At 42.9% G+C, this 24,638-nt stretch overlaps 1 protein-coding gene across 10 annotated transcripts in view; it reads right to left on the reverse strand.

The window, feature by feature from the left end:
- The window catches only part of PDE8B (phosphodiesterase 8B), an 82,225-nt gene that overhangs the window by 1,392 nt on the left and 56,195 nt on the right, over nt 1–24,638 (reverse strand). For 5 of the 10 annotated variants that reach the window (XM_062019554.1, XM_062019551.1, XM_062019556.1 and 2 more), the window contains 12 exons: nt 22,120–22,208; nt 21,401–21,461; nt 14,001–14,052; nt 10,981–11,058; nt 9,998–10,074; nt 9,017–9,181; nt 8,243–8,288; nt 7,679–7,814; nt 5,864–6,062; nt 5,284–5,501; nt 4,224–4,351; nt 969–1,129 (listed from right to left, as the gene is read on the reverse strand). In XM_062019554.1, the coding sequence (XP_061875538.1) occupies nt 969–1,129; nt 4,224–4,351; nt 5,284–5,501; nt 5,864–6,062; nt 7,679–7,814; nt 8,243–8,288; nt 9,017–9,181; nt 9,998–10,074; nt 10,981–11,058; nt 14,001–14,052; nt 21,401–21,461; nt 22,120–22,208 (1,410 nt within the window). The remainder of the gene's footprint in view (nt 1–968; nt 1,130–4,223; nt 4,352–5,283; nt 5,502–5,863; nt 6,063–7,678; nt 7,815–8,242; nt 8,289–9,016; nt 9,182–9,997; nt 10,075–10,980; nt 11,059–14,000; nt 14,053–21,400; nt 21,462–22,119; nt 22,209–24,638) is intronic. The other 5 variants (XM_062019559.1, XM_062019560.1, XM_062019558.1 and 2 more) reach the window with 3 other exon arrangements.

Below are 24,638 nucleotides of genomic sequence, written 5' to 3' on the forward strand. Positions count from 1 at the left end.
AATGGCAACAGAACAGTCCCCAGAATTACCAGGTGAGGTGAATCAAGGGCAGAACAGTTCTCATCACCTTGCAATGTTGCAAGTAGGTTAGTGCCTGAGGCTGCAAATACGGAGTTGGCTTATGATTCCTTGACTGCGAGGGAGACACAGCCTGAGTAATCCTTGGTCTTGCCTAGGAAGTGATCAAATTTATTCACTCTGATCAAAATGAAACTCACACGTCCCAGGCACTGGGACTACTTTCTTTCAGTAGTAACTGTCACTTGTATGATCTGAATTTGGATGGTAGACATGCCCACCTTTCTGTCTCTCCAAGTGTAGCTGGTGATTTCCGCTCCACTAGAGGCAAATAAAAGCTAAGAGTCTATCAGTTGTTCAAATGAAGAAGATTGTTTCACTTTAACGAAGCTGGTGCATTTATGTTAGAAAAAATTGAATTTTAAGAAAAGAGGTTGAGCTCCCAGTTCTCACCAGTGACATCCCCTGTGATAAGTACATCTCCCAGGATGCCTGCAGTACTGGCCTGCTGTGGTGATGATGGTTCAGGTGCCATCTTATAAGGAAAAAGGCCAGCCTGGTGAGTCAGTGAAGGGCTTCATTAGGCCTGGAACTTCATGCTTTTGTCAGGTAAGGCACTGGGACTAGGAGCTAGTGTGGTGATGACCTTGAATTTCAGCCCGTTCAGTTGTCTAAGGCTAATCAAATAATTTTGTTTTGGCCGGACGGAGAAAGTTGAAAGCATAAAACCTGCTTTCTACCACTCTGGACCACAAACTCTCTGGTAAGAAAACTATCTGACTTAGACTGGAGAGAGTTGTTCTGCATTAACTCTATGCTCCAATTCTGACTGAGGGACAAACAGCATGTGTGGGGGCCTCTGCAGTGATGCCAGGCAGACCTGTGTGCAACAGCAGACCCACCACATTGCAATTTCTCACATAACCCGCAAATTGTAAAAATACGCGTACCTGTGCAAAATACTCCTCCGAAATCCTGCCTGCCCATTCAATACACAGCTCTAGAGGGCGACACGGGTTTGCTACATCTGCACATTTAATCATCATGCGCTTGATCAGGGTCTGGTTGTCTGGAAAATTCTTTATATTGGCTGTAAATTCACAGTTGCTGCCTTTGCCCTGGAAAAAAGAGTTGGTTACAGGAGCCAGTGACCAGCACTCTTCCCTTCTTGAAGGAGCGAGGGCATCCCTGTCAGCTCTGCTGTACCCAGACGGATGCCTTCTTGTTTCACGCACAGCACCGGGAGAGAGTGATGTCTAGCTGAGAAAGTGCAGCCTTGCCAAGTAAATAATGATAGCCTCATTACCTATGACAGTTGGTGGGGATTCTCAGAATTACTAGCAAAGTTGGTGAAAGAAAAGAGTTGTGGGCTCTTCATCGGATAGGGTGAGTTACCCTTCCCTGCATCGCAGCCTTGACCTCTTGGCACAAGATCCAGATGGGGGATGCATCTACCAGCCACCAGCTGATCAACCGTCCTTGCTTCTGAGTGTTATGAATTTGGAGGTGGCAATGGTGGGGACCTGCTTCATTTAGGAAAGCTTATATAACAGTTTCATTTTCATTCCTAGGTAAGGAAAGTGTGGCAGACATGAGGAGGGATGAACTGACTTGCGGAACTGACTGGGTGTTTTACAGGCAGAAGGGTAGGTCTCTGCCATTCAGTTCCACTATGTTTGCAAATGGAACTGCTGCCTTTGTGCTGGAATTTGAACCCTTGTCTGGGAATACTTTTTGGGTTTAGTTACCAGCGAGGATGAAGCTTTGGATTATCTCTAAGACTTAACAGTAGGAAAATGCAGGAGTGGCAGGCTGATTGCAATAAGTCTGTGCTTGCTAGACAGTAAAATACTGAACTGCATATTGACTGCCCTGGAGAGAAGGCGGAGAGGATAGAATAGTTGTAGCAAGTCTGCTGTGGCGTCATCTTCTGGGTCTTCAGCAGTTTAAGGGCACAGGTATATTATGTTCCTTATCAAGTAATAAAAAGCCTCTACCTCAGCTCACCATGGCATTAACACTATTCTCAAAATATATTTGTGTAATTACAGCCTTCACTGCTTAAATTCAACTCTTGAGTCAAAAAGTGAATATAAATACTTTTTACCACCACAGATAAATTAATGCCTTTCTGGTTTACAAGGAGGTATTTTGTAGTGACTCTTGCCAATTCAGGTATTAAACTTTTGACTTTATGTTTAGGAGTTAATTTTTTTTCTGCATGGATAGCCCAGCAAAGATGTGCCAAATGAACCCTGTTCCTTAACTGCTGTTCAAGATCAAAAATAGGAAGGGCCACCATTTACAACAAGGAACAGAACACCCTAATACTGGCAGAAAATAAACAAGTCTGTAATGGAAGTGCTTCTGTGCTCCACTTCTACTGATTTCCAATTCATGTACATTTTAAAGCAGCCTTTGCTCTAAACCAGTAACATACAGGAGACCGAGACAAAATGCTTTCTATAGGTTAGAAAAGCCAGTTGCAGTGGAGTGTATGGAGAGGGTTTAAAGCGCCTTTGGGAAGTGCTGGAACAAATGGATTCATGGGATAAAGGGGGAGTCTCAGAAATGTGTTGAAAGCTTGGAAGCACCATGATTTCAGTCAGGCTTGTGTGGGGATGCCAGAAAATGACAGAGGTTTTAAAAGGGTGGAGGTGGAGGAAACATTTCAGACACCTAAGCTGCCAGAGGGAGAAATGAAACACTGTGAGAAATGACGTTTCCCAATGACACCTCAGAGGGCTTTTTTAGAAATTGGTGTAGCGAGCTTCTATCTGGTCCACATGTAAGTACAGAGAAGCCTGAGAGCGGGTAATTCCATGCTGCTTACCCGTGTACTTTGGGCTTTGATCAAAATGGGATCCCCTCCACTGTCCTGGCTGAGCCTGTGCCAAAAGGGTGAACACATGAAACACGGTGGCAGGTGACATGCTGGAAGTGCAGTACAGACAGTGATGGGGCCCCAGTGGGGCCCACAGTACCTCCCCCCCTGTGCTGTGGGACTTGACCAGGATAGTTCAGACTCAGTGCCATGTCTTGTGAGCTCTCCAGAGCCTGGGAGTACAGCACAAGCCGTCCACAAATGCAGTGACGTTCAGCAGCATTTGTGATTTCCAGCTCAAACTGGGAAAAACAGAGTTCAGTAGTCCCTAGAAACCTGTCGGCTCAGCTGACAAAATGCTGCCCCTAAAGTTGTAAACGCCAACAATCCTGGCTGGTTTCTGCATGCATGGCTGTCTACACTACAAAAAGCCCAGTTATGAGGAACTGTCGGGAGCTACTGTGGCCAGCAGGACCAGGGAAGGGATGTTCCCCTTGTCCTTGGCACTGGTGAGGGCAGCACTTTGAGTGCTGTGTTCAGCTTTGGGCCCCTCACTACAAGGAAGACACTGAGGTGCTAGAGCATGATTGGACTTAGTGCTTTTAAAGGTCTTTTCCAACCAAACTATTCTACGTTACGATGATTCTACTTTTACTTATTTTTTTGTATCATGGACTTTCAAATTTAGTCCCTTTTTTTTTTCAACGTTTGTAACAAAACACTGTTTTCACTAAGCTGTGATAAGATGTTCTTTTCTTAAGTGAGTAGTGGTGCCCTGCAGAACCCTGTGAGGCACTGAGCACTCAACCTTGAGAGGCAACAAGAGAAGGTAAAGAGAGGCCTGGGCTGGAAGAGGCATCTTAGGAAATGCTCCCTGGCTGGTGATGAGCATCCTAATGACTGAGCGAAATAAAGGCATGGACATCTCAGTACAATCAGGAATGGAGATGTGGTGGAGAGGTCTCAGAAGGCGACAGAGTTATTCCTCAAGGCTTGAGGGTGCCAGATTACATAGACTTAGAACCAGCAGGGCAGGTTCCTCAGTTACAGCCCTAGGCTTAGGCAAATCCAACTATTTGGAGGCAGGACTGTGGGCACAAGTGCCAGCCTGGCCCCATGCACAGAACTTCCAAGAACCAAAGCACCTACCAACATGTTTTCTGAACAGAGACGGCTTTGAAGGCAAGGCTTATGGCAGACATATAAAAACAGGAAAATAAAAGTATTTTTTTCACACTTTGACGTGTGAAGTCACAAATCCAATTGTGACTTTTGGGCTTCACCATAGTGCAAATTAATACAGTGTGAATGAAAGTGATACTTGAAGAACTTCACTGAAATGCCTGAATGTGTGAAGTTCTGCGAGCACTTACGTGTGAGCTGGTCTCCTCAGATGCCATTGGCTTGTTGATGCTGTTCACAAATTTGTTCACATGCTCAAAGTGCTTCGTCATCTCTGTTGCCAAAACCATATCAATAATGGCCTGGCGCAATGTTCGGTAGTGATTTCTAGGAAAGAAAAATAGTTCCTGCTCACAAGCCCACCAGACAGAGCTCCATCCTTTCCTCATCCCTGACCAGACAGCAATGTCAAATGGCAGCTCACCCACATGAGCTGGCACCTTCAGAGTTATGAACAGCTTAGGACTGGAAGAACAGACTAGACCATGCCTCTCCAGGTTTCTCCAGCTCCGAATTCCTGCATTGCCTTTTTTCTGTAACTTTTGCCTAGTGAAAAGTAATCCCCTGAAGTCAATAAAAATTTGCAGTTCAATTTTGTCATGCGGTACTACAAACATAGCTTCTCTAGGAATGTCACCAACACATTTCCATCTCACTATATGTTAATTTGGAGCTTGAATATCATGTGGAGTGTTTTTTTCCCCAAAACACAACAGTATTATGCAGTAGTAGACAAATTCATTACCTGTTTGGGGTCAGGCCCTCTCCCTTTCAGATCTCTTTCCTACCTCATCCCTGCAAAAGCTAGGTTGATGCAATGAGAACCCCAGAGGTACATGCATGCCCAGCAGCAGAGTGCCCCCAATTCTCCCAGAGCATCAGCTCCCACTGACAGCAAGTGTGGGGCTGTGTGCAGTAATAGCATGCAGCATCTGGCTGCTTGGGTGGAAACACGTGGCCCAAAAAATCTGTTTTGAGGCGGCTGCAAAGTAAAAGGCAGCCCCAACTGGACCATGCCAATGTCATGCATAAAAGATTATCAAACAATGCTATAAGTTTCCAAAGCCACAAGTTAGAGGACTGGGGCAGGGGGAATTAGAGCCTTTTAAATGTGTCTACACAGGATTCTGGGAGAGGTTAAACATTACTATCTCTATTTAAATTATATTTTCTGGTTTAGAGGGTTGAGTCTCAATCTGCCTCAAAATCGCCAAACAGGCAATCCACACAGGCACATGTCCTGTCTCCAGCAGACTCACTTATCAATATTCTTGAAAATGTTGCACTTGCTGTCTTTAGTTGTAAGCTGGAATGCCAGTGCTGTGTGATGACTCTCTAACACAGCCATATCATTGTACAAGACAGCTAATTCACTTCCTGCATTGCACAGGAAAGAGTTGGTCCGTCCAGGATGGTCTACGTCATGAATGGTGGCAGCTATTAATGCAGCTACCTCGTCTAAATGGTCAAGACTTTCCTACAGGAAGAGAGGAAAATTATGATGTGACACAAAAACCACAGTAAATAACTTCTGATCATTTCCAGGTACCCACAAATACGCAAATGTAAGCTTGAGTGGTTTAAGCTATTACTGACAGCCAGTTACTAAGAGGGAAAAAAAGAGACAGGTTTACTCCCACCCTCTGCTATTATTGCTACTTAAAAATGTAGATTCCTTACTTACATACACAGACTTTAGTGATAAACTTCAGGCATCACAGTAGGACTTCAAAGGCAGAGAGACTTTATGAAGCCAGGACCAATGTTTAAAAAAAAAAAAATCCAACTATTGAATGACATAAAACACCTACTCAAAAGACTCCTAGGTGCTGCTTATACCTTAACTCTGTCCTTTCTGAGAAAGAAGGCGGTTGCGTGCAGGACATCTGCTGCGTGAGTGGAGTTGTGGTATGAGTTGGAACAGTGGTAGTTGGCTTCGATCACCTGCAGCCACGCTCGCAGTGTTGCTTCTGAACAGTTTAAAAACTCAGAGACCCCAAAGCAGGCAAAAATCTTTAAGCCCAAATACACTAATGGCCTGAAAAACAGCAGAAGAGTAGCACTGTGAACCAAGAATTTCTGACATGCCAAAAGTGGGAATTTTGACAAAGATGACCTTAAAAATTAAAGGTGGGGGTTAACATTTTAAACAAAACTCCATATTTATAACCTCTTAAAAGCCAAGTTACAAGTTATGATGCCTACCATCCTTTCAGACATGGTTTTAGTACATTTTGTAGATATGGTGCAGTTCCACTAGAGTTTCACCAATTCTTGTAGCTTCAGAAAAAAATTACAAAAAGCTCAGGTCTTTTGTGCTTTTAGTATCTGTCAGTCAGTCAAAATAAATTGGTTTTGTTTTTTTTTTTTCCTCCTGAGGAGAAAAAGCAGACTTTGCATGTGACATGGGCACATCCCAAAGGTTAAAAAGCCCTAAAACAAAAAGAGGTCAAATGTTTACTGTTTCAAATAATCCTGTGGCTTCAGTGGATGCAGATTGCTGCTTCCTGAGTACTGGAAGCTGGAAATACACAAAATGTATTGATGCTTCTCACCATCAGATGATTTCACGTGTACTTTCCAGGAGGACTGGAGCTGAAGCAGGAGTGTACCATTGGTAGCTGTCACCCCCTGCACCCCCACTCCTTGAATTTTGAATGCAAATGGCCAGCATGTGTGTGTGCAGCTTGTGCTGTGCATGTTAGAGGTCTGATGAATGTAAAGCTGGGGACAAGCCTTTAAATGAAAAAGTAAACAGAGTAAAATCATCTTGTTGATTCTTAAATCCAAAAGCACCCTTGGTTGTCATTTACTTTGTACTGCCTGTGACAATCCTATTATCAGTCACAATTTTTCACTCCTGTAAGGTGATCTACAGGGGTCCTGAGCTGAGATAGGCATAACCAAAAGGCAACAGCTCAAAATTAAAGCCAAGCAAATGCAAATAAAAAAAAAAAAAAAACAAAAACCAAACCAAACTCAAACCCAGCCAAGTATCATAATCTCTCCAATTCTTTGCATCTTTGAATGAAGATCACTTTTCTCTATGGACAACATTCTATTTTTGTGACCTGCATGACCTCAAAATTACTGGCATCCTTTTTCATCAGAAGCTTTAAAATCACAGGCTCTTGGTCCTATCACTGGTTTATTCTCCATCACAGGTGTTTTTTTTACCCCTATAATCAAAAGCCACAACTGCCTCAGAGATTCCTAAATCATGGGTGCTTTAAGTGAGGGAGGGGAGAGGGTGGCTTTTTCCAGCATGGCCATGTGCACATCAGCAGGGAAAAGTGGCTTTTCTGCAACATCCAGCATGTGACACCTGCAGGCTATGTCAGATGCTGTCACCTGGACAGAGTGGATGGGAGTCAAGCAAGGTGTAAGTTGAACAGGAAATTATTCTGGAGTTTTGCAGACACTGTCAGGGAAGACGACAGTCTGCACAGGGCCCTCCACGGCCTGTGTGTGCCTCTTGGCCACAATGCATGCCTGGCTTATTAAATGGGACAAGTGACATCAACGCACACACACAAAGAAAGACGGCTCTCACAGGTTTACTGTGTCTTTCTTCAGTTTTTACAGAGCAAAATGCTTTTTGCTATAGCTCCTCAACAACCTTTTTACAGGCATCCAGGGAAAGGAGTCCAGTACCTTTTATTTGTAACAGCCTCCAACTCAAAAATATTGAAATCCCAGCTTTCCTCATTATCCAGGAGCTGTGCAATACAGGGTGGAATGTCGTTGATGGTGTTTGGCACTGAAAGGTGACTATGGCTCAGGTTCATATCTGTTGAAATGGAATTTGGGAATTACAGTGTTTCTGAATTACTTTTTTTCCCCTCCCACATGCAGAATTCCATTTAGAAAACATCTCTTTTCCTTACATGAGAAAGACCTTAAAAGGCTTTAATATGTACAGGTTGTATTATTACAGATGATTTGGACACAAACCTAAAAGGTCAATGAGCATTTTTTTGAATGACAATTTAGAGGGTTTTTTTCTAACCTGACTTTCTACATTTTAAAATGCATTATTTTAATTATTTGAACCTGCTTCAACTCCAAAATGGAGGCAGTCTAGCACATGTTCTGAAGTCACTCAGGCAACTATTTCCAGACACATACATCCCACTGCAAATTAGCTTGGAGCTCTATGTCACTAGCATCTACAAAAGCAGTCACATATGCAAAGGGAAGATTGAAATGGTAACTTACTCTTAGAAAAGACCTGCTCATTTCCTGATGGTCTTCTCAAGCCATCCTGAAAAAGCAAGTTTATCCTAAGTTTTAGGCAGAGTAACCATGCATCACTCTTAGTAAAGACACTACACATGCTTTCTCTTTATTCCTGGGTACTAAAAACACTGCCCCTACTGCAGCACTATAAGCAACATCCTTTTTTTAAGGTCTTTCCTTAAAAGACAGACATGAAAGGATCCAAGGAACGCTAGTGTGAGATCTCCAGAAAGGCTATTAACTGTACAGTGTATTACCCTCCTTGACCCTTTCTATTATTTTGACAAGGACTATCTCAGCAGACATCAAAAAATGAAGTAAGCCATGATGATATCTAGGCTATCTGTCTCTGGCAGGCTGTGTTGCTGCTGTTATAGGACCAAAGTCAGAAACTGATTAAAGTAACCACACCCTTACATCAGGCGAGCTATAGAGCAATTCCTCTAATCCCATCTAAGCTTCTGGGGTTTGTAAAAGGTATCTCCTTGAGACAAGTCAGATTGGATGATGTAATTTCTAGTGGCAACTGTGTTCACTTACAGATGAGGATTAATGCCTCTAATGGACTAAGGTGTGCCATATCTTATTATTTCTTGGTGCCTGCTGTTGGCAGAGAGGCCAAAATACTCAAGTGAAATGGTGACGAATTATGAGTCCCCTTCCAATTGCTTGTGCAACTTCAGCACAGCAGAGCACTGAGCTGTGATTTAGGACACTGCTAGCAGTCATTTAATCGTTACCGATTTTACTCACAGTCATCAGACCTCCAACAAGATCACTTGTGTGAGGATCTTCATCTTTGGTACCTAGCTGAGGGGAGTAAAGTTCTGTCGTCCGCAGGATTTCCAGAACTCTGTCCAAGGCCTCTGCCACTGTGTTGGGGCTGTTTTCTTGGGCAGCATTAATTATGTTAATAACCTGAAAGCAAATTAAGGAGGCAGGCGAGGAAGAGTGAATGGCATTTTTGTCTTTTCTTATTACTGTATCTTTATTCTTATCTTGATTATGCTACTTCCCATTTAGCAAATGCTATGTAATTCTCCTCAACCCTTGAAATACATCTGTGAAAATGTAATTCATCTTTAGATTCCCTAGTATCCATCTGCTATTTATAACTGTGAAACTCCCTGGAAGTGAAAGCAGAAGAGTGTGAGATCTGAAATAGTTACAGGTGAGTAGACCAAACAGTAGCTATGTCCCAGTCCTTCAGCATAGCCAGGACTGCTCTGAAGCAGTCATTCAGTCCCCAGCTGGAAATCCTAAACAAACACCCGATATGACTCAGATATCCTGGTATTGGATGCAAAACCTTTGTTTTCTTAATACGAAGAGCAGAAACAGTGAGGCTGTGACTGAGGGAGAGGAAGATGGCTCTATTTTGGCTTCCACCTTACATCTCATCTGCAATCTGGAACACAGCAACAATGTAGCAGTACTAAAGTCGGCTCCTGGTACTGCCAGGACTGCCAGGGAGAAAGCTCCAGTGCTGTCTTCTCCAGCAACCAGAAGCAGGAGCACTACAGGCCTCTCCGTGGGTATGCGTGGGGAGAAAGAGTCAGCTGTCCTTAACAGACACGGTGGTGCTGGGAAGTTAAGAGCTTGATGGCAGGAAGAGAAGATGGGGAGAGAGCAAAAGCAAGGTGAAAGAAACTCCTGGCTGTCCTGTTACTAACTACGTATTTGCCTATGAGAACAATTACAAACTCTGTGGAAAATGCAGTGCTCAGGACTCACCTTTGTGATAGGAGCTTCTATTGTCATTGAGTGGATCCTTGCCATAGAAGAGTACCGCCAGGTCTGTAAACTTGGAGCTGCCATCAAAGAGAGCATCATTTACATGCCTCAGAGCATAAACCATGTAACAGCATTTAAAGAGTGCAGAGGGCTGTGACGGGGAAACAGCACAACTGAACTCAGCCTCATCTCACATTTCTCCTGTATAGCCCCTCCTGCAAGTTTTTGCTTTACCGTTTCATTTCTTGCACTCTTGTCTGCTTCCTCTGCTTTGCTCTCAGTTTGTCTGTCCTTCCCTCACTTCAGCTATACTGAAATGAAGCTGTACTTATACTATATTATACTTTTCTGTCCAGTACTTGCACTCTCCCTTTGTTTGCAATGGATGTCTGCCAGATATGGCTCCTCCTGTGAGACTATGCATGTGCATGTCCCTCATCTCAGTGGTACTGCTGCACTACCAAAACATGTGCCTGCTCCCCATAAGTTGTGCTTCTCTCACTAAATACTGGAGTAGGAAGAAATCTCTGCCACCACTGTCCCAGTCCCAACAAGCAGTCACAAATGAGATCAGAAGTACTGCTCTCACGTGACCAGGAGCAACATATCCCTACATGTCCCACACTAACGAAACCACAATACTTGTTGAGGAGCACAAGCTGCAGCTTTCTGATAGAGCTGGAACACTTTCACCATGTGCTCTTCTAGCAAGCTGTCCCTATCCCGTGGCACAGCCACTCCTCCTCTCTGTGAAGGCACTGTGTGCTGACATGCATAGTACAATAATGCTGGTACTCATGCTGGGGCACTGTTTTTCAAATTGGAATAATGAAATTTGACAGCAGTTATTAAAAAAAAAGGGGGTTAATCTCTGTTTAGTCAACTGCAAATCTGTCTGTTTCCTCTTTCACTGTGCATTTTTATTGCCATGGTGAACTCTGTTCTTTATTTATAACATCATTCTTGACTGTTTACTTTCTTACCATCACTGCTTTGAGATGTTATTGACTTAACATCAATTGAGTCTTTCCTTCTGCTCTTGCATTTGAAGGAATGAGATTCTGTAAATATGAAACAAAAGCTTTAAAACTGCATCAAGACCTCTACATCTAAATTTCTGAAAATTTTATTAAATGGTCTTAACAATACCACATATGTGGGGAGAGAAATCGTAATCTCAGCACATCAAGACAAGGGACTTGGTGTCTATCAATTTACAGCAAGTTGTCTGAAGTTACTCAGAAAGCTGCTTCACAAGGAAGTCAAAATGCCTTAAGGAAAAGGGGATTCACTTCACCTAATTTTAGCTGCCTAAAAGCAGCAGTCTTTCAGGCTGCCTTTGTCTAAGTAGTTGCCAAAGATCGTACTTTAGGAGACATGTCTCAGGAAGATGGGTTGAACTCCTACTGCAAGTTCATTTTGCTCTCCACTGACCACTAAACAAGCCTGAATTTAACTGCCTAGAAATCTAGCCAAGTGAGAAAGATCCCATCTCAGCCTACATTCTTCCAGTCCAGCAAAATTCAGACTCAGAGAGCTTTTGCTTTTAATTACAGTATTTTTTTGTAGCTTGTGTTTAAGAAAAACACAACATACTGAGAATGATTACAAATAAACAATTCAGTTGCTGTGAAAATTAACCATGGATCAATCTGTCATTCTTCAAACTTCCATTGGCAAAAGCAAGAGAAGTTATCATGTCCAGACAAACACAAAAGCTGGATGAAATGCTTGGAAAGAGCCTCAAAGTAAAACAAACCAAACCAAAACCCCAAGAACTTGGTAAACTTTAATTTTATTTCAAAATGTTACAGTCTACATTCTCCCTTGTGTTTAAAAACAGCAGCCATACATCTATTGCAAGCCTCTCTACTACCAATTTCCAGAACACCTAGAAAACCACTCAAAGATCAGAGAGCCCAGCGAGCTTTCAAAAGGAGAGAACTACCACGTGAAGAATCAGAACTATCACAAAATTGGTATTCTCATAATCATGCAATTTACATAACCATGTTACAAGACAGGATATCAGCAGCCTGTCTTTGGCAAAAAATAATGTTAATATAGCATCCTCCAGAAGTAGAAACATATCAGTCTTAAAAATTACTGAACTACATTTTCTGTCCAAATTCTTTTATTTGCCACAGCTTTGCATTTAGAAGGTGGCCTTGGTCTCCTTATTTTGTTGTAGTCCAGTCTGGAGAAACTGAAAGAATTCACCTCTGTTGACACCTAAGGGCAGGGCATAACTAATACATGTAAATAATTGTATTTCAAACCCTGCATTATTATTTGGAGGAGTTTAACATAAGGCGCTTCAGTGGGTGCAAACATTTACACATAAACACAGCTGCCAGTGGCAGCTGCTGACAAGACAACTCTCCTTGTGTTAAATACCAACTACCAAGTTGGAAACTTTGCTAGTGCCACCTAGAAAGCCACGGGTGCACAAAAGCTGCTCTGTGACACACTATAACTTCAGCTGAAACTACTGATGTGCCTAAATGAAGAAATTTCTTTCACCTGCTGAATGGGGATGTCTTCCCATCCAGATTTGCTACAAACCACGCCACCACAAGCAGTGATGTACACGGATTGTTTTTCTACACTCATCACACGCTAGTATATGCTCGTGGCTCTGGGAATTTATTCTTGGGGCACAATCACGGGCTGCAGGGAAAGATAACCTATGCCACATACATGTGACTCTCAGGCTGCCTGCTTTCACTGCACCATAGTCATCAACATGGCTTTGTGGGATGTGGCTTCCCAGCCCTGTGAAATCTGTCACAAGAATGAGCATACCTAAATTCCCCACATAATCTGTAAATCACAATAGTGAGCTAGTAACAACCTATTAACTAGTTACAAGTGCTCTTTGGCTTAATCCATGGGCATTCTCACCTTCCTGTTTGCATGAAAGAAACAGTGAGAAAGAAAAACTGCATTTATTGCAGCGACAGGGGAGCAAGTAGTTTAACACACAGTGGATCCCTTCTGATCACTGCAATGGTAATGAGAGCAACAAATTGCATATATTGCCTCTTCTCCCTGCTGCCCAGTATTATTCAGCATCACAAACCTTTCCAATGCTGGTATATGCTCTTACCCTACTTGGAAAAAGCAGGGGATGCCAAGTGCCCACTTCCCATGCTCTCAGTGTGTTATATCCTCCTTGAATGTGAAATCCAGAGGCTGCCTGATGTTGCTCTGCAACATGTCTGGTGTTTCATAGTGGGAGGGGCCTTGGATGCCAGAAAGTAATAGGGCAGGAGAACCTGCTCACTTGGAATGAGATAGCAGTGCTGCATCCGGTTCTGATCACTACAATCACAAGCTTAAAGTTAGACATTAGTGCCCACTTCTTCTTGGAAAAGTGTTATTTCAAGCATTACACAGCATTGGAAGAATAGATTATCCCCTTATACTCCACACTGTTTGACAAAAGCTATCTGCAGAAGTTCCTGAGAGCTTGGACACGCTGTCTGCAACTAAACGAACCTGCCCAAGACAAAGGGCAAGGGTTGTGCAGACACGTTGCAACAACTTGGCACTGGCTGGACATTACTAGCCTTAGCCTGGACACTACAGAGAACTATCTTAGCCCTGTGCTGAGGCCAAGTCAATGGCCTGCTTACAGGTCCTAAACTTGGAAACACTAGGGCAGATCTGCTGGCACAAATCAGCACTGATGCGCATTGATTTCAAATACAGAGGCAGGCCAAGGTACACCAGCTTCAGGGTCGGACTCTGTGTTTTAATACAACAAAGAGCAATGCATCTTAACTCCAAACACTCAGCAAGAATTCTGCACAGGAGATTTAATTATTAATGATGGTTACAAATCCAATTCATGGTGTGACAACAGAGCAGCTGGCATCTGTCATTGGCCATCTGCTATGACCACTGAATTGAGAGAGGCAAGAGACAGCATTTCTTACCAGCAAAGAACCCAATCACAACAAGCACAGCAGTATGTAAAGGTAAATGATAGTATTCTAACCTGACTGAGAATGGTCTCCTGTGTACTTCTCATCACAGTGACTCTTGTAGAGCTGAAGATGCACCAAGAGTAAAATACATATGTAAGGAAAAAGAACACAAAAAAAGCTTATAAAAGGGCTACGTTCAATACTGTCTTTATCCATCATTTTCTGTTCAGTTGTTTAAGAAAAAGAGTTTGTCACAGACTCTTCTTAGCTGTAATTTAGATGTAGAGAAATAATATGAATGTAAACAGATAAGCAATGTAAAAAATCACATATACAATAGTGCTTTTATGTACAAAGTTCCTGTTTAATGCCTATGTCTGCAAGAGAACTATCATTCATTTTTGGATAGTGTTTTAAGTGTTCAAATTGCACATGAACCTGAAATATTACAGGAATAAAAGGAAAAATAAAAATCCCAGAATGTTCATTTTTTGCCCTCTGTGCAGTAATTTACAAACATTTTCTTAGTGCTATCTAAGCCAGCTTTGCATAAATACTTTCACGGGTCCCCAATAAATCAGACTCAAATAACACTCAGTTACAAAAACAACTCTCCAGCAACTCAAGGGCAGAGGAACGTGTCATGAAAAGAGGTTATAGTGAGGCGAGGGTTGCTCTCCTCTTTTCAGTAATGAATGATAAAACAAGTAGGAATGGGCTCAAGCTGCACCAGAGGAGATTTAGTTGGAAAAACTTGTTCACCTAGAGAGTTATTAAGCATTGGAATGGGCTTCCCAGGGAGGTAGTGGAGTCATCATCCCTAGAGATATTCAAAAGACAAATAGATGAGGTGCTGAGCAATATGGTTCAGTCTAGTGATGGGCTTGCCAGTGTTAGGTTGGACTTTATGACCTTTGTAGTGGGTCTGGGATGGTAGTGATTTTCCACAGCAGCTCCTGCAGTGCTGTGCTTACTGTTGATATCAATATTATGACTACCGCTTGCACGGCATCAGGGCTGTCCCTCCAGCATTCCTTCCCCCACCTTCACCAATAGCTGTGGGTGGGCACGATCTTGGGAGGGACCATGGCCAGAACAGCTGACCCAGGCTGACCAAGGAGATATTCCATACCATATGACGTCAGCTCAGTAATATAAACTGGGGGAGAGGAGCAGGAAGGGGAGGCAAGATTCATTTCTGACCTTCCCAAAGCAACCGCTACGCGTACTGAAGCCCTGCTTCTCGGGAGGTGGCCGGACATCGCTGCTGATGGGAAGTAGAGAGTAACAGCTTATCTGCTTCTGCTTTGCTTCCCGCGCACCCGGCTTTGCTGCTTCTTTATTAAACTGCTTTTATCTCAACGCTCGAGACTCCCATCTTATTTCCTCCCCTTCCCTGGCCTGCTGAGGAGGTGGGGGATAAAGCGGTGTGGTGGGCACCTGGCATCCAGCCAGGCTCAAACTACCACAACCTTAAAGGTCTTTTCAAACCTAAATGATTATATGAGTCATTAGAGCTTTTGGGGTTTTTTTTTCCAAATTTTTAATCATTCTCATGAAAGGATTCAACACAAAATCTTAATTCTTTGTGGTTCTGAAACGTCTTGGGTAGCTCCATCATTAGATATTTAAAACTTAATATAATACTTATTATCTTAAAGTTTACAGCTATCGCTTGATCTACAAAAACACAGATTAAATGCTCCTCTGTATTTCCATCCTGCTCAGAAACAAAGGTATGGCAGTTTAACATCTGCTAATCACTTCAGCCCATTTCTCTGTTACGCGCTTTCAAGACAGTGTAGGAAAATGGAGCAGAACTTTCAGTTCCTCAAGTCTTCCCTCTAAAATTAGCATATGATGTATTTAGGTATAGCTAAAAGAGACACCGAAAAGGAGTAAATAATACATATTACTTTCTTACTGTAGTCACTAGAGAAGAAAGATATATATCCTCTACTTTAGATGCATAAACTTCAGTGCTTGACACTATATTTAAGCATTGTTCTTTACAAGTCACATTTAGGATTCTAGTACTGTCATCTCATCTATGGTGATTAGTTCCCCTGACCAAACCCATCACCTGCCTAGAGTGAAGCACTAGATTGCATGGAAGCATGAAATCTGTGGTTGCAATCTGTGAGTTAAGACTGCAGCAAGACTGCACTTACATAGAATCATAGAATGGTAGGGGTTTATAGGGACCTTTAGAGATGATCTAGTCCAACTCACCTGCAGAAACAGGTTCACCTAGATCAGGTCACATAGGAACATGTCCAGGCAGGTCTTGAAGAGCTCCAAGGAAGGAGACTCCACAACCCCTCTGGGCAGCCTGTACCAGGGCTCCCTCACCCTCACAGTGAAATAGTTTTTTCTTATGTTTAAGTGGAACTTTTTGTGTTCCAGCTTCATCCCATTACCCCTTGTCCTGTTGCTAGCTACTAGAGAAAAAAGGGATGTCCCAACCTCCTGACACATCCTTTAGATATTTGTAAATGTTAATAAGATCTCCCCTCAATCTCCTCTTCTCCAGACTAAACAGCCCCAGTTCCTGCAGCCTTTCCTCGTATGAAAGATGTTCCAGTCCCCTGATCATCTTGGTGGCCCTGCACTGGACTCTCTCCAGCACTTTCCTGTCCCTCTTGAGCTGAGGAGCCCAGAACTGGACACAGGACTCCAGATGAGGCCTCATAAGGGCAAAGTAGAAGGGGAGAAGAACCTCCCTCGACCTGCTGGCCACACTCTTCTTGATGCATCCCAGGATGCCACTGGCCTTCTTGGCCACGAGAGCACATTGCTGGCTCATGGTCAGTTTATTATCAGTCAGGACTCCCAGGTCTCTCTCTGCAGAGCTGCTCTTCAGCAGTTTGACTCCCAGCCTGTACTAGTGCATGGGGTTGTTCCTTCCCAGATGCAGGACTCTGCACTTGTCCATGTTGAACCTCATGAGGTTCGTCTCTGCCCAACTCTCAAGCCGGTCGAGATCCCGCTGAATGGCAGCACAGCCTTCTGGGGAATCAGCCAGTCCTCCCAGTTTGGTGTCATCAGGGAACTTGTTGAGGTTACACTTTGTCCCCTCATCCAGGTCGTTGATGAACATGTTGAACAAGACTGGCACCAGAACCGATTCCTGTGGAACTCCACTGGCCACAGGCCTCCAACTCGATTCTGTGCCATTGATCACCACCCTCTGGGCTCTGTCATTCACACAGTTCTCAGTCCACCTCACTGTCCACTCATCCAAGCCACACTGCCTGAGCTTTCTGATACAGATGTTATGGAAGACAGTGTCAAAGGCCTTGCTGAAGCCAAGGTAGATGACATCTGCTGCTCTCCCCTCATCCAGCCAGCCGGTTATGCACTCATAGAAGGCTATCAGGTTGGTCAAACAGGATTTCCCCTTGGTGAAGCCATGTTGACTCCTCCTGATAACCATCTTATCTTTCATATCTTCTGTGATAACATTCAGGATGAGTTGTTCCATCACTTTTCCAGGGATAGAGGTGAGGCTGACCAGCCTGTAGTTTCCTAGGTTCCTCTTTGCCCTACATGCTCTCAGCATTGATACCAGTTTGTGACTGTGCATGCTGCAGGGTCCTCACAGAGGTTGTTCAGGAAAGAAAGGAAAGGAATGATGAAAATTGTATTTTTCACCATATTGACACCTTCCCCCCCCCCCCCCCCGCTTTTTGCTATTGAAGGTTGGAGGAGAAGAAGGTGAGAGGGAAAGAGAAAAGAAAAAAAAACCCCACAAGTGGCTTTTTGTAACAAATCAGAAGGGAAAAAAAGAGGAAGGGGAAATCTTGCACTTACACTCCATATCAATCTTGTTCAAGGGAGTGTAAGGAATGGCCGTCCCTCCAGAAAAAGCTTAAACAGCTCTCTTGTAATTCTGCAGAAATTCTCCAAGAAATCATCTCATCCAAACAGAGGAAGACTGAGGAAGCTCATCACTTATTGTACTGTGACACAAGGCATCTGAAATCTCGCTCTGGTCACAAACTGGAGCTTCTGTCAGAGCCTGTAGATATACCACTGTCTTCTGCACAACTTGCAGAAAACATTGTCACAGTCCTCTAAGTGGTCTGCTAAGAAAAATAAGACAAACTACTTTTCAGTTCTGACTATTTCTCTTATCCCTTCTGTGAGCATTACCCGAAGAGCCATGTAAGGTATGAAGGCAGTTGCACAGTTAATCTTGGGCCAATATGCTAAGAGGAGAAGCACCACTTGTGTTGTAAACTTATGAATGTGCAAACACTGGTCTCTATCCCGCCAGGTCTCAAATTGACAAAGGCAGCATTAACCATTACCTCAGCTTCAGCATTGGGAATAGTTACATGAACGTCAATCTTTATTAATAAATCTTTACTGTAAAAATACACTCTCAGATGTTAATTTTTTTTACTGTGCATAAATCTAACATACTTGGATTTTGTATGTGATAAATCTGGCACAGAAATCCTTGCAGGTACCTACAGAGTGATCTCTGATCATACTGTGATATCGCTTATGGAAGCTGTTGGTAATGACAAAGAACACATCTAGTTTTATCAACATCAGAAAAAAACCCACACAATAATGTAAGGATGTTTCTAGGTTTACACACAGTGTCTGAATGCTGAGATCAAGCCATTAATAATTATGTTGATGCAGTGAAACATTGGACATTTGCATTAAAATTTGAATCAGGACAGCTTTTACTGGTCTTTAAATAAATAACTTGTTTGGTTTCCTTTCACTCTCTCCTTTCAATCTGTGGCTTGAAAGGGCAGAGAGAAGTTCTACTGCTGCAAGTATTCAGGCATGGATTTTAGGAAAATTGAAGTGTCCAAATGTTGATCAGGACTGACATCATCACATTAGTACTGCTGAAAAATAACTCTAAAAAGTCTTATGAACATAAGACAGATATGCCTATACATCTCTGTCTCTGCACATCTAAATTGAAAAAAAAAAAAAAGGAAGAAAAAGGCAACCTAAAACCAAAATCACAGCCAAACCCCTAAAATTCCAAGACACGGTTTGCATTTTCCATGCAATATGAGAGCACCTCATGCTCTACTACAGGCAGGAGTTATTTCTACCACAGAAGCGAAAGAGAGGGATTAGTTAGTTTTGTTGGATGCACTTTGTTTTTTCCCAAACAGATTTCAAATCTCTACAGACCAGGCTTTCTGTTAGGCTGCAGTCTAGAATCTTTATGATAGATGTCTGTGCCTGCGGAGAATCCTTCAAAAGCCATTTTCCTTGGGCTCACCAAATGTGTAAAACTCTCCAGACCTATAGTTCACCACGTTAATGCTTTATTTACCAATAACTGCTCATAAATCAATACTAAAAAACCATAAACTGATGATGCTCTCCCACAGTGCCAGTACTACAGAGAATATGAGGCCTTGGACACAAGCCCCTAACTAAAATTTGTTTCTTGATCTTACTAGTTTAGGCAGTCGAATGAATACAGCAATGAAAAAAGGAAAAGAAAAAGACTTTTATCTCTGCTCCCACTGTTGCTTTTTACAGGTGGCTGCAAGTTTGTAACCTTCTACGATTCTCTTGCAATGACAGTGTCTTATCTACATGCCCCCGTATAAATCCTTCAGCTGTGTTTTTATTACAGAAAAAATCATCAGATTGTGTCTCACTTTCAAATAATCAAAGCAGCTATAAATGAAACAAGAACAATAATGAGGTTTAACTCATGAATTAAAAAGAAATACATGTAGCATGTTTGCTGTTAATACTAAAATCCACATTTTAGTTCAAAGATGAGGTCACTGTAAAACATTTTGAGCCTTGTTTTTCAGTGATAGACTGCCCTGGTTCTGTCTGGAATAGAATTAATTTTCTTCCTTGTAGCTGTCCTAGGACTGTGATTTGGATTTGTGCTGAGAACATTACCAACAGTAATGTGTTGGTTATTGTGGAGCAGTGCTGGCACAGTGTCAGGGCCTTTCCTGCTTCTTACCTTGCTCTGCCAGCGAGTGGGCTGGGGGGCACAAGAACATGGCAGGGAACCTGGCCAGCTTAGCTGGCCTGAACTAGCCAAAGGGCTATTTCATACTACAGAGTGATATGTCCAGTATATAAACTGGAGAGAATTGGTGTGGAGTGGCTGATTGCTGCTCAGGCATCAGTCAGTGGGTGGTGAACAACTGCACTGTTTCTTGCTCTCTCTCTTTTTTAATGTTTAAATATTCATTTTCATTATTTTACTATTATACTTTATTTCATTTTAATTAGCCACAAGTTTTGCGTTTTTTTCCAGTTCTTCTCTGCACTCTGCTGGGAGGAGGAAGAGCAAGTGAGCTGCTGCTTGGTGCTTAATTGCTCACAGGGGTTAAATCATGACATAGACCTTTAAATTCTTTCAAAAGTTGTGCAGATTTCTCCCTTGACCTGTTACTACCTGCCCCCCAAAAAATTTGTGCAAGGGAGATGATTTCAACACTCAAATTTTACAGAATATCACATATACAAACTTCCAGTAGCAGTTTTCCCGTTACATGTGAATATTCAGTATTGTTATACCAAACAAATGGCAACTAGAGATAATACTGAGATTCTAAATACCTTTTAAGAGCAAGTGTCTTTACCTGCATAATGGATAAAAGCACATTAAAATTCTAAATAAAACAAGATAACCGCTCTCCAAAGAACATGGAAACAATACCATGTTTCCCAAGCACATCCTCAGTCTAAAATGTTGACAGCTACTTCCAATCCTTCCCACTTTCTATCTCATCCCTACAGACCATAGGCTGAAGGTAAATTTCACTCCTTTGCTCACAAGAGTTCAAACTTCTTTCCTCTACAGGCCATGTACTAGAGTATCTTTGAGGCAAAACATATAATATGATCCTCTGCCTCAGCTACCTTCAGAGGGAGGGAAACAGTAACAGTTGACAGCAAACAGCTCTCCACACCACCACATTCTTTGCAGGAGCTGCTCAGGTAGATATGTGTCTAGATTGCATTGATCAGGATTAGCTGCTGTTGCTGCTGGTTTACTTGGCCTCTGGTTTGAATTACACCTCTCCTCAACACACATTGTAACGAGCATGCTGTGAAGGTTCCATTTTATTCAAGAACCACACCTTGGCAAACCTTGTGACAGCTGAGGATAGGCCATAGTAGACACAAGTACACAAGATCAGGTTGGCAAGGGCAGCTCTAGAAAAAAAACCCTGAACTCCCTTTGGACCATGATCTGTGCTTCTCCATAGTGTCACCAACTTAACTGTCACATCCATGCTCCAGAGAACTAAAGCCTTTCTTTCTCTACTCAGCACTCCTACAAAACCAATAGCCAATGCAAATGCTCAACTTTTATTGCTTACTCCAACAATAAATGAGAATCTCATTGGCAATACAGATCACATCTTCTTGGAAAAATATCAGTTTCTAAATCAATAAATATCAGTTTACTAAAAGCTATGAAAATTATGACATGAAAGAAATACAATACCTGTTTGTTGTCCTCATTGGTACCGTGAAGCTTTTTCAGGGACACAAAATGTCTTATTTTCCTAGCAACAGAAACAATAACTTGTTACCATATCAAATGCTAAAGAAAGAAGTTAAGTGGTACATTGCTGTTTTCCAAAGCAGAGGTCTCCATGCCCTCATGAAGCAAGACACCAAGCCCAACACCAAACAGAGGACAAGCAGTCCTTCAGCATTGCAGCTGTGTTTCTGTCCCAGGGCACCTGTTCCTCATGCTCCTGTAGGAATTCACCTGCACCTCTGGGAGCAGAATTTCACAATGTGACTATACTCACTGCAAAGATACAAGCACATGCAAGTACGCACACAAACAGGGGGATTACCCAGCTACTGATCCTTTCACTTGACTGAGCAACAGTTTGGATTCTGTAGGAATAACTTGGTAAAGGAAGGCATGAAACTAACGTGGACCTAAATGTCAACTTGCAGTCTTCTATAGTGATATCATTATGAATTATGATCACCTTACCGTTATTTTTTAGCCAGCATAAGACAAGAACAAAATGGACAAATGAAAGAATATGACCTTCTCAACTTTGTTTATTCTTTCCACATTCCTTGAAGTCAGCAGTTATATCATCACCCTGCTACTAAATACATGGAGGTTCATGTCAAACTTACAGATGGGGAAAGCAGAGAGAAGGTCCTAAAAATCAATTAGGTTCTGGACAAGTTACTTACCCTCCTTGGCCAATCACAGGGTTTATCTTCACGTGTTGCTGGATACTGTCTCCTGATTTTCTTCTTGCGTAGTAAACTCCTTGCCATTCCTAGACAAACACACACAACAGAGACAGCATCTAAAAATACACAGTTTGCCATCAAATATTCATTTATTATTACATAGCCTTTACATAGTAAATAATTGCATATTGTTTCATGGTTATGCTTTTAAGATATTGTGAATTTTATTAATGCAGAGTAACACCTTTAACAGGCATTTGCTAACATAAGGATGTTGTAAATATGTGTCTCTTGTGGGAGAGTACACAATTTTTACAAAGAACATTTGGAATCATTTACTCTGGAGGGGTTACAAACATTCTTGCTAGATATCCCCTTAACAACACATCTCCTTTGGGAGAAGCAGAACCAGACTCTATGCTCAGCACCATACAGCTTTGAAATTGTCAGTTGTTAAGTATGTTAAACTTTAGATGCCCTTGATCTATGGATGTCCTTCAACTAACCTCAGGTAACAAACAGCCTATTCTCTCTCAATGACTGTTTTTCCATGGTCATGGATATCTGAGGAACTCTAGATAAGCAAAATGAAGAAACGGTTTCTTCATGGCATCTTTTATCCTGTTTTCCTGTAAATGCCCATTTCTCTGACTGGCCACTAATTTTCCCAGGAAAGCAGCAAGAGGACTGAAGTTTAACCAAGAGCCATAAATGCACCTTAAGCAGCGCACCGATGCAGACATGAAATATCACAGAAACACAGAATCTTAAGGGTTGGAAAGGACCTCAAATGATCATCTCGTTCAACCCCTTGCCAGAGCAAGACTATCTGGAGTAGGTCACACAGAAAATCATCCAGGTGGGTTTTGAATGTCCTCCACATCCCATCTGAGCAGCCTGTTCCAGTGCTTCCTGACCCTCACAGTAACTAATTTTTCCTTATATCTCTTTGGAACCTCTTACGTTTCAGCTTGTACCCACTGCCCCTTGTCCTGTCATTGGACATCACTGACAACAGCCTGGCCATCCTCTGGACACCCACCCTTTACATATATGTAAACATTAATGAGGTCACCCCTCAATCTCCTCCAAGCTGAAGAGCGCCAGCTCCCTCAGCCTTTCATCAAAAGGGAGATGCTCCACTTCATCATCTTGGTGGCCCTGCACTGAACTGTCTCCAGCAGCTCCCTGTCCTTCTTGAACTGAGGGGTCCAGAACTGGACACAATATTCCAGATGCAGTCTCATGAGGGCAGAGGAGAGGAGGAGAACTTCTCTCAACCTACTAACCATTCCCCTTCTAATACACCCCAGGATGCCATTGGCCTCCCTGGCCACAAGGGCACATTGCTGGCTCATGCTCATCCTGCTGTTCACCAAGACTCCCAGGTCCCTTTCCCCTACACTAATCTCTAAGAGTTCATTCCCCAACCTGTACAGGTACCTGGGGTTCTTCTTTCCCAGATGCAAGACTCCACACTTGCCCTTGTTGAACTTCATTAGATTTCTGTCTGCCCAACTCTCCAGCCTGTCCAGGTCTGGTTAAATGGCAGCACAGCCTACTGGTGTGTCAGCCACTCCCCCTAGTTTAGTATCATCAGCAAACTTGCTGACAGTGCCCTCTGTTCCCTCATCAAGGTCATTAATGAATATACTGAACAGTACTAGTCCCAGTACCAACCCTGAGGGACTCCACTAGATACAGGCCTCCAACTAGATCCTGCCCCATTGATCACAACCCTCTGCCTTCTTTCCTTCAACCAGTTCACAATCCACCTCACAACCTGATCATCCAGCCCACACTTTCTCAGTTTTGCTGCTGGATGCTGTGTGAGATGGTGTCAAATGCTTTACTGAAATCCAGACAAACCACATCCACTGCACTGCCACCATCTATCCACTTGGTTACATCTTCATAAAAGGCTATTAGGCTGGTCAAACATGACTTCTCCTTGGTAAAACCATGTTGACTGCTTCCAATGACCCTCTTGTCCTTTAAATGTCTGCAGACAGCACCCAGGATAAGTTGTTCCATCATCTTTCCAGGGATGGAAGTGAGGCTGACTGGTCTGTAGTTACCCAGCTCCTCCTTCCTGCCCTTTCTGAAGACTGGAGTGACATTTGCTTTCCTCCAGCCCTCAGGCACCTCTCCTATTCTCCACAACTTACTGAAGATGATGGAGAGCGGTTTAGCAATGACTTCCACCAGCTCCCTCAGCACCTGTGGGTGCATCCCATCAGGGCCCAGGGATTTATGCACATCCAGATTGCTCAACTGATCCTTAACCCAGTCCTCATCAGCCGAACAAAACTCCTCCTTTAACCTGACTTCCTCTGGAGTCTGGGGCTCCTGAGGACAGTCTTCAGCAGTATAGACAGAGGCAAAGAAGGCATTCAGTAACTCTGCCTTCTCTGTATCCTCTGTCACCAGGGCACCTGCCTCATTCAACAGTGGGCCTACATTGCCTCTAGTGTCAGTTTTGTCTGTAATGTATTTGAAGAAGCCCTTCTTGTTCT

This window comes from Colius striatus, chromosome Z (genome assembly GCF_028858725.1).
Source record: "Colius striatus isolate bColStr4 chromosome Z, bColStr4.1.hap1, whole genome shotgun sequence".
Taxonomy (NCBI): domain Eukaryota; kingdom Metazoa; phylum Chordata; class Aves; order Coliiformes; family Coliidae; genus Colius; species Colius striatus.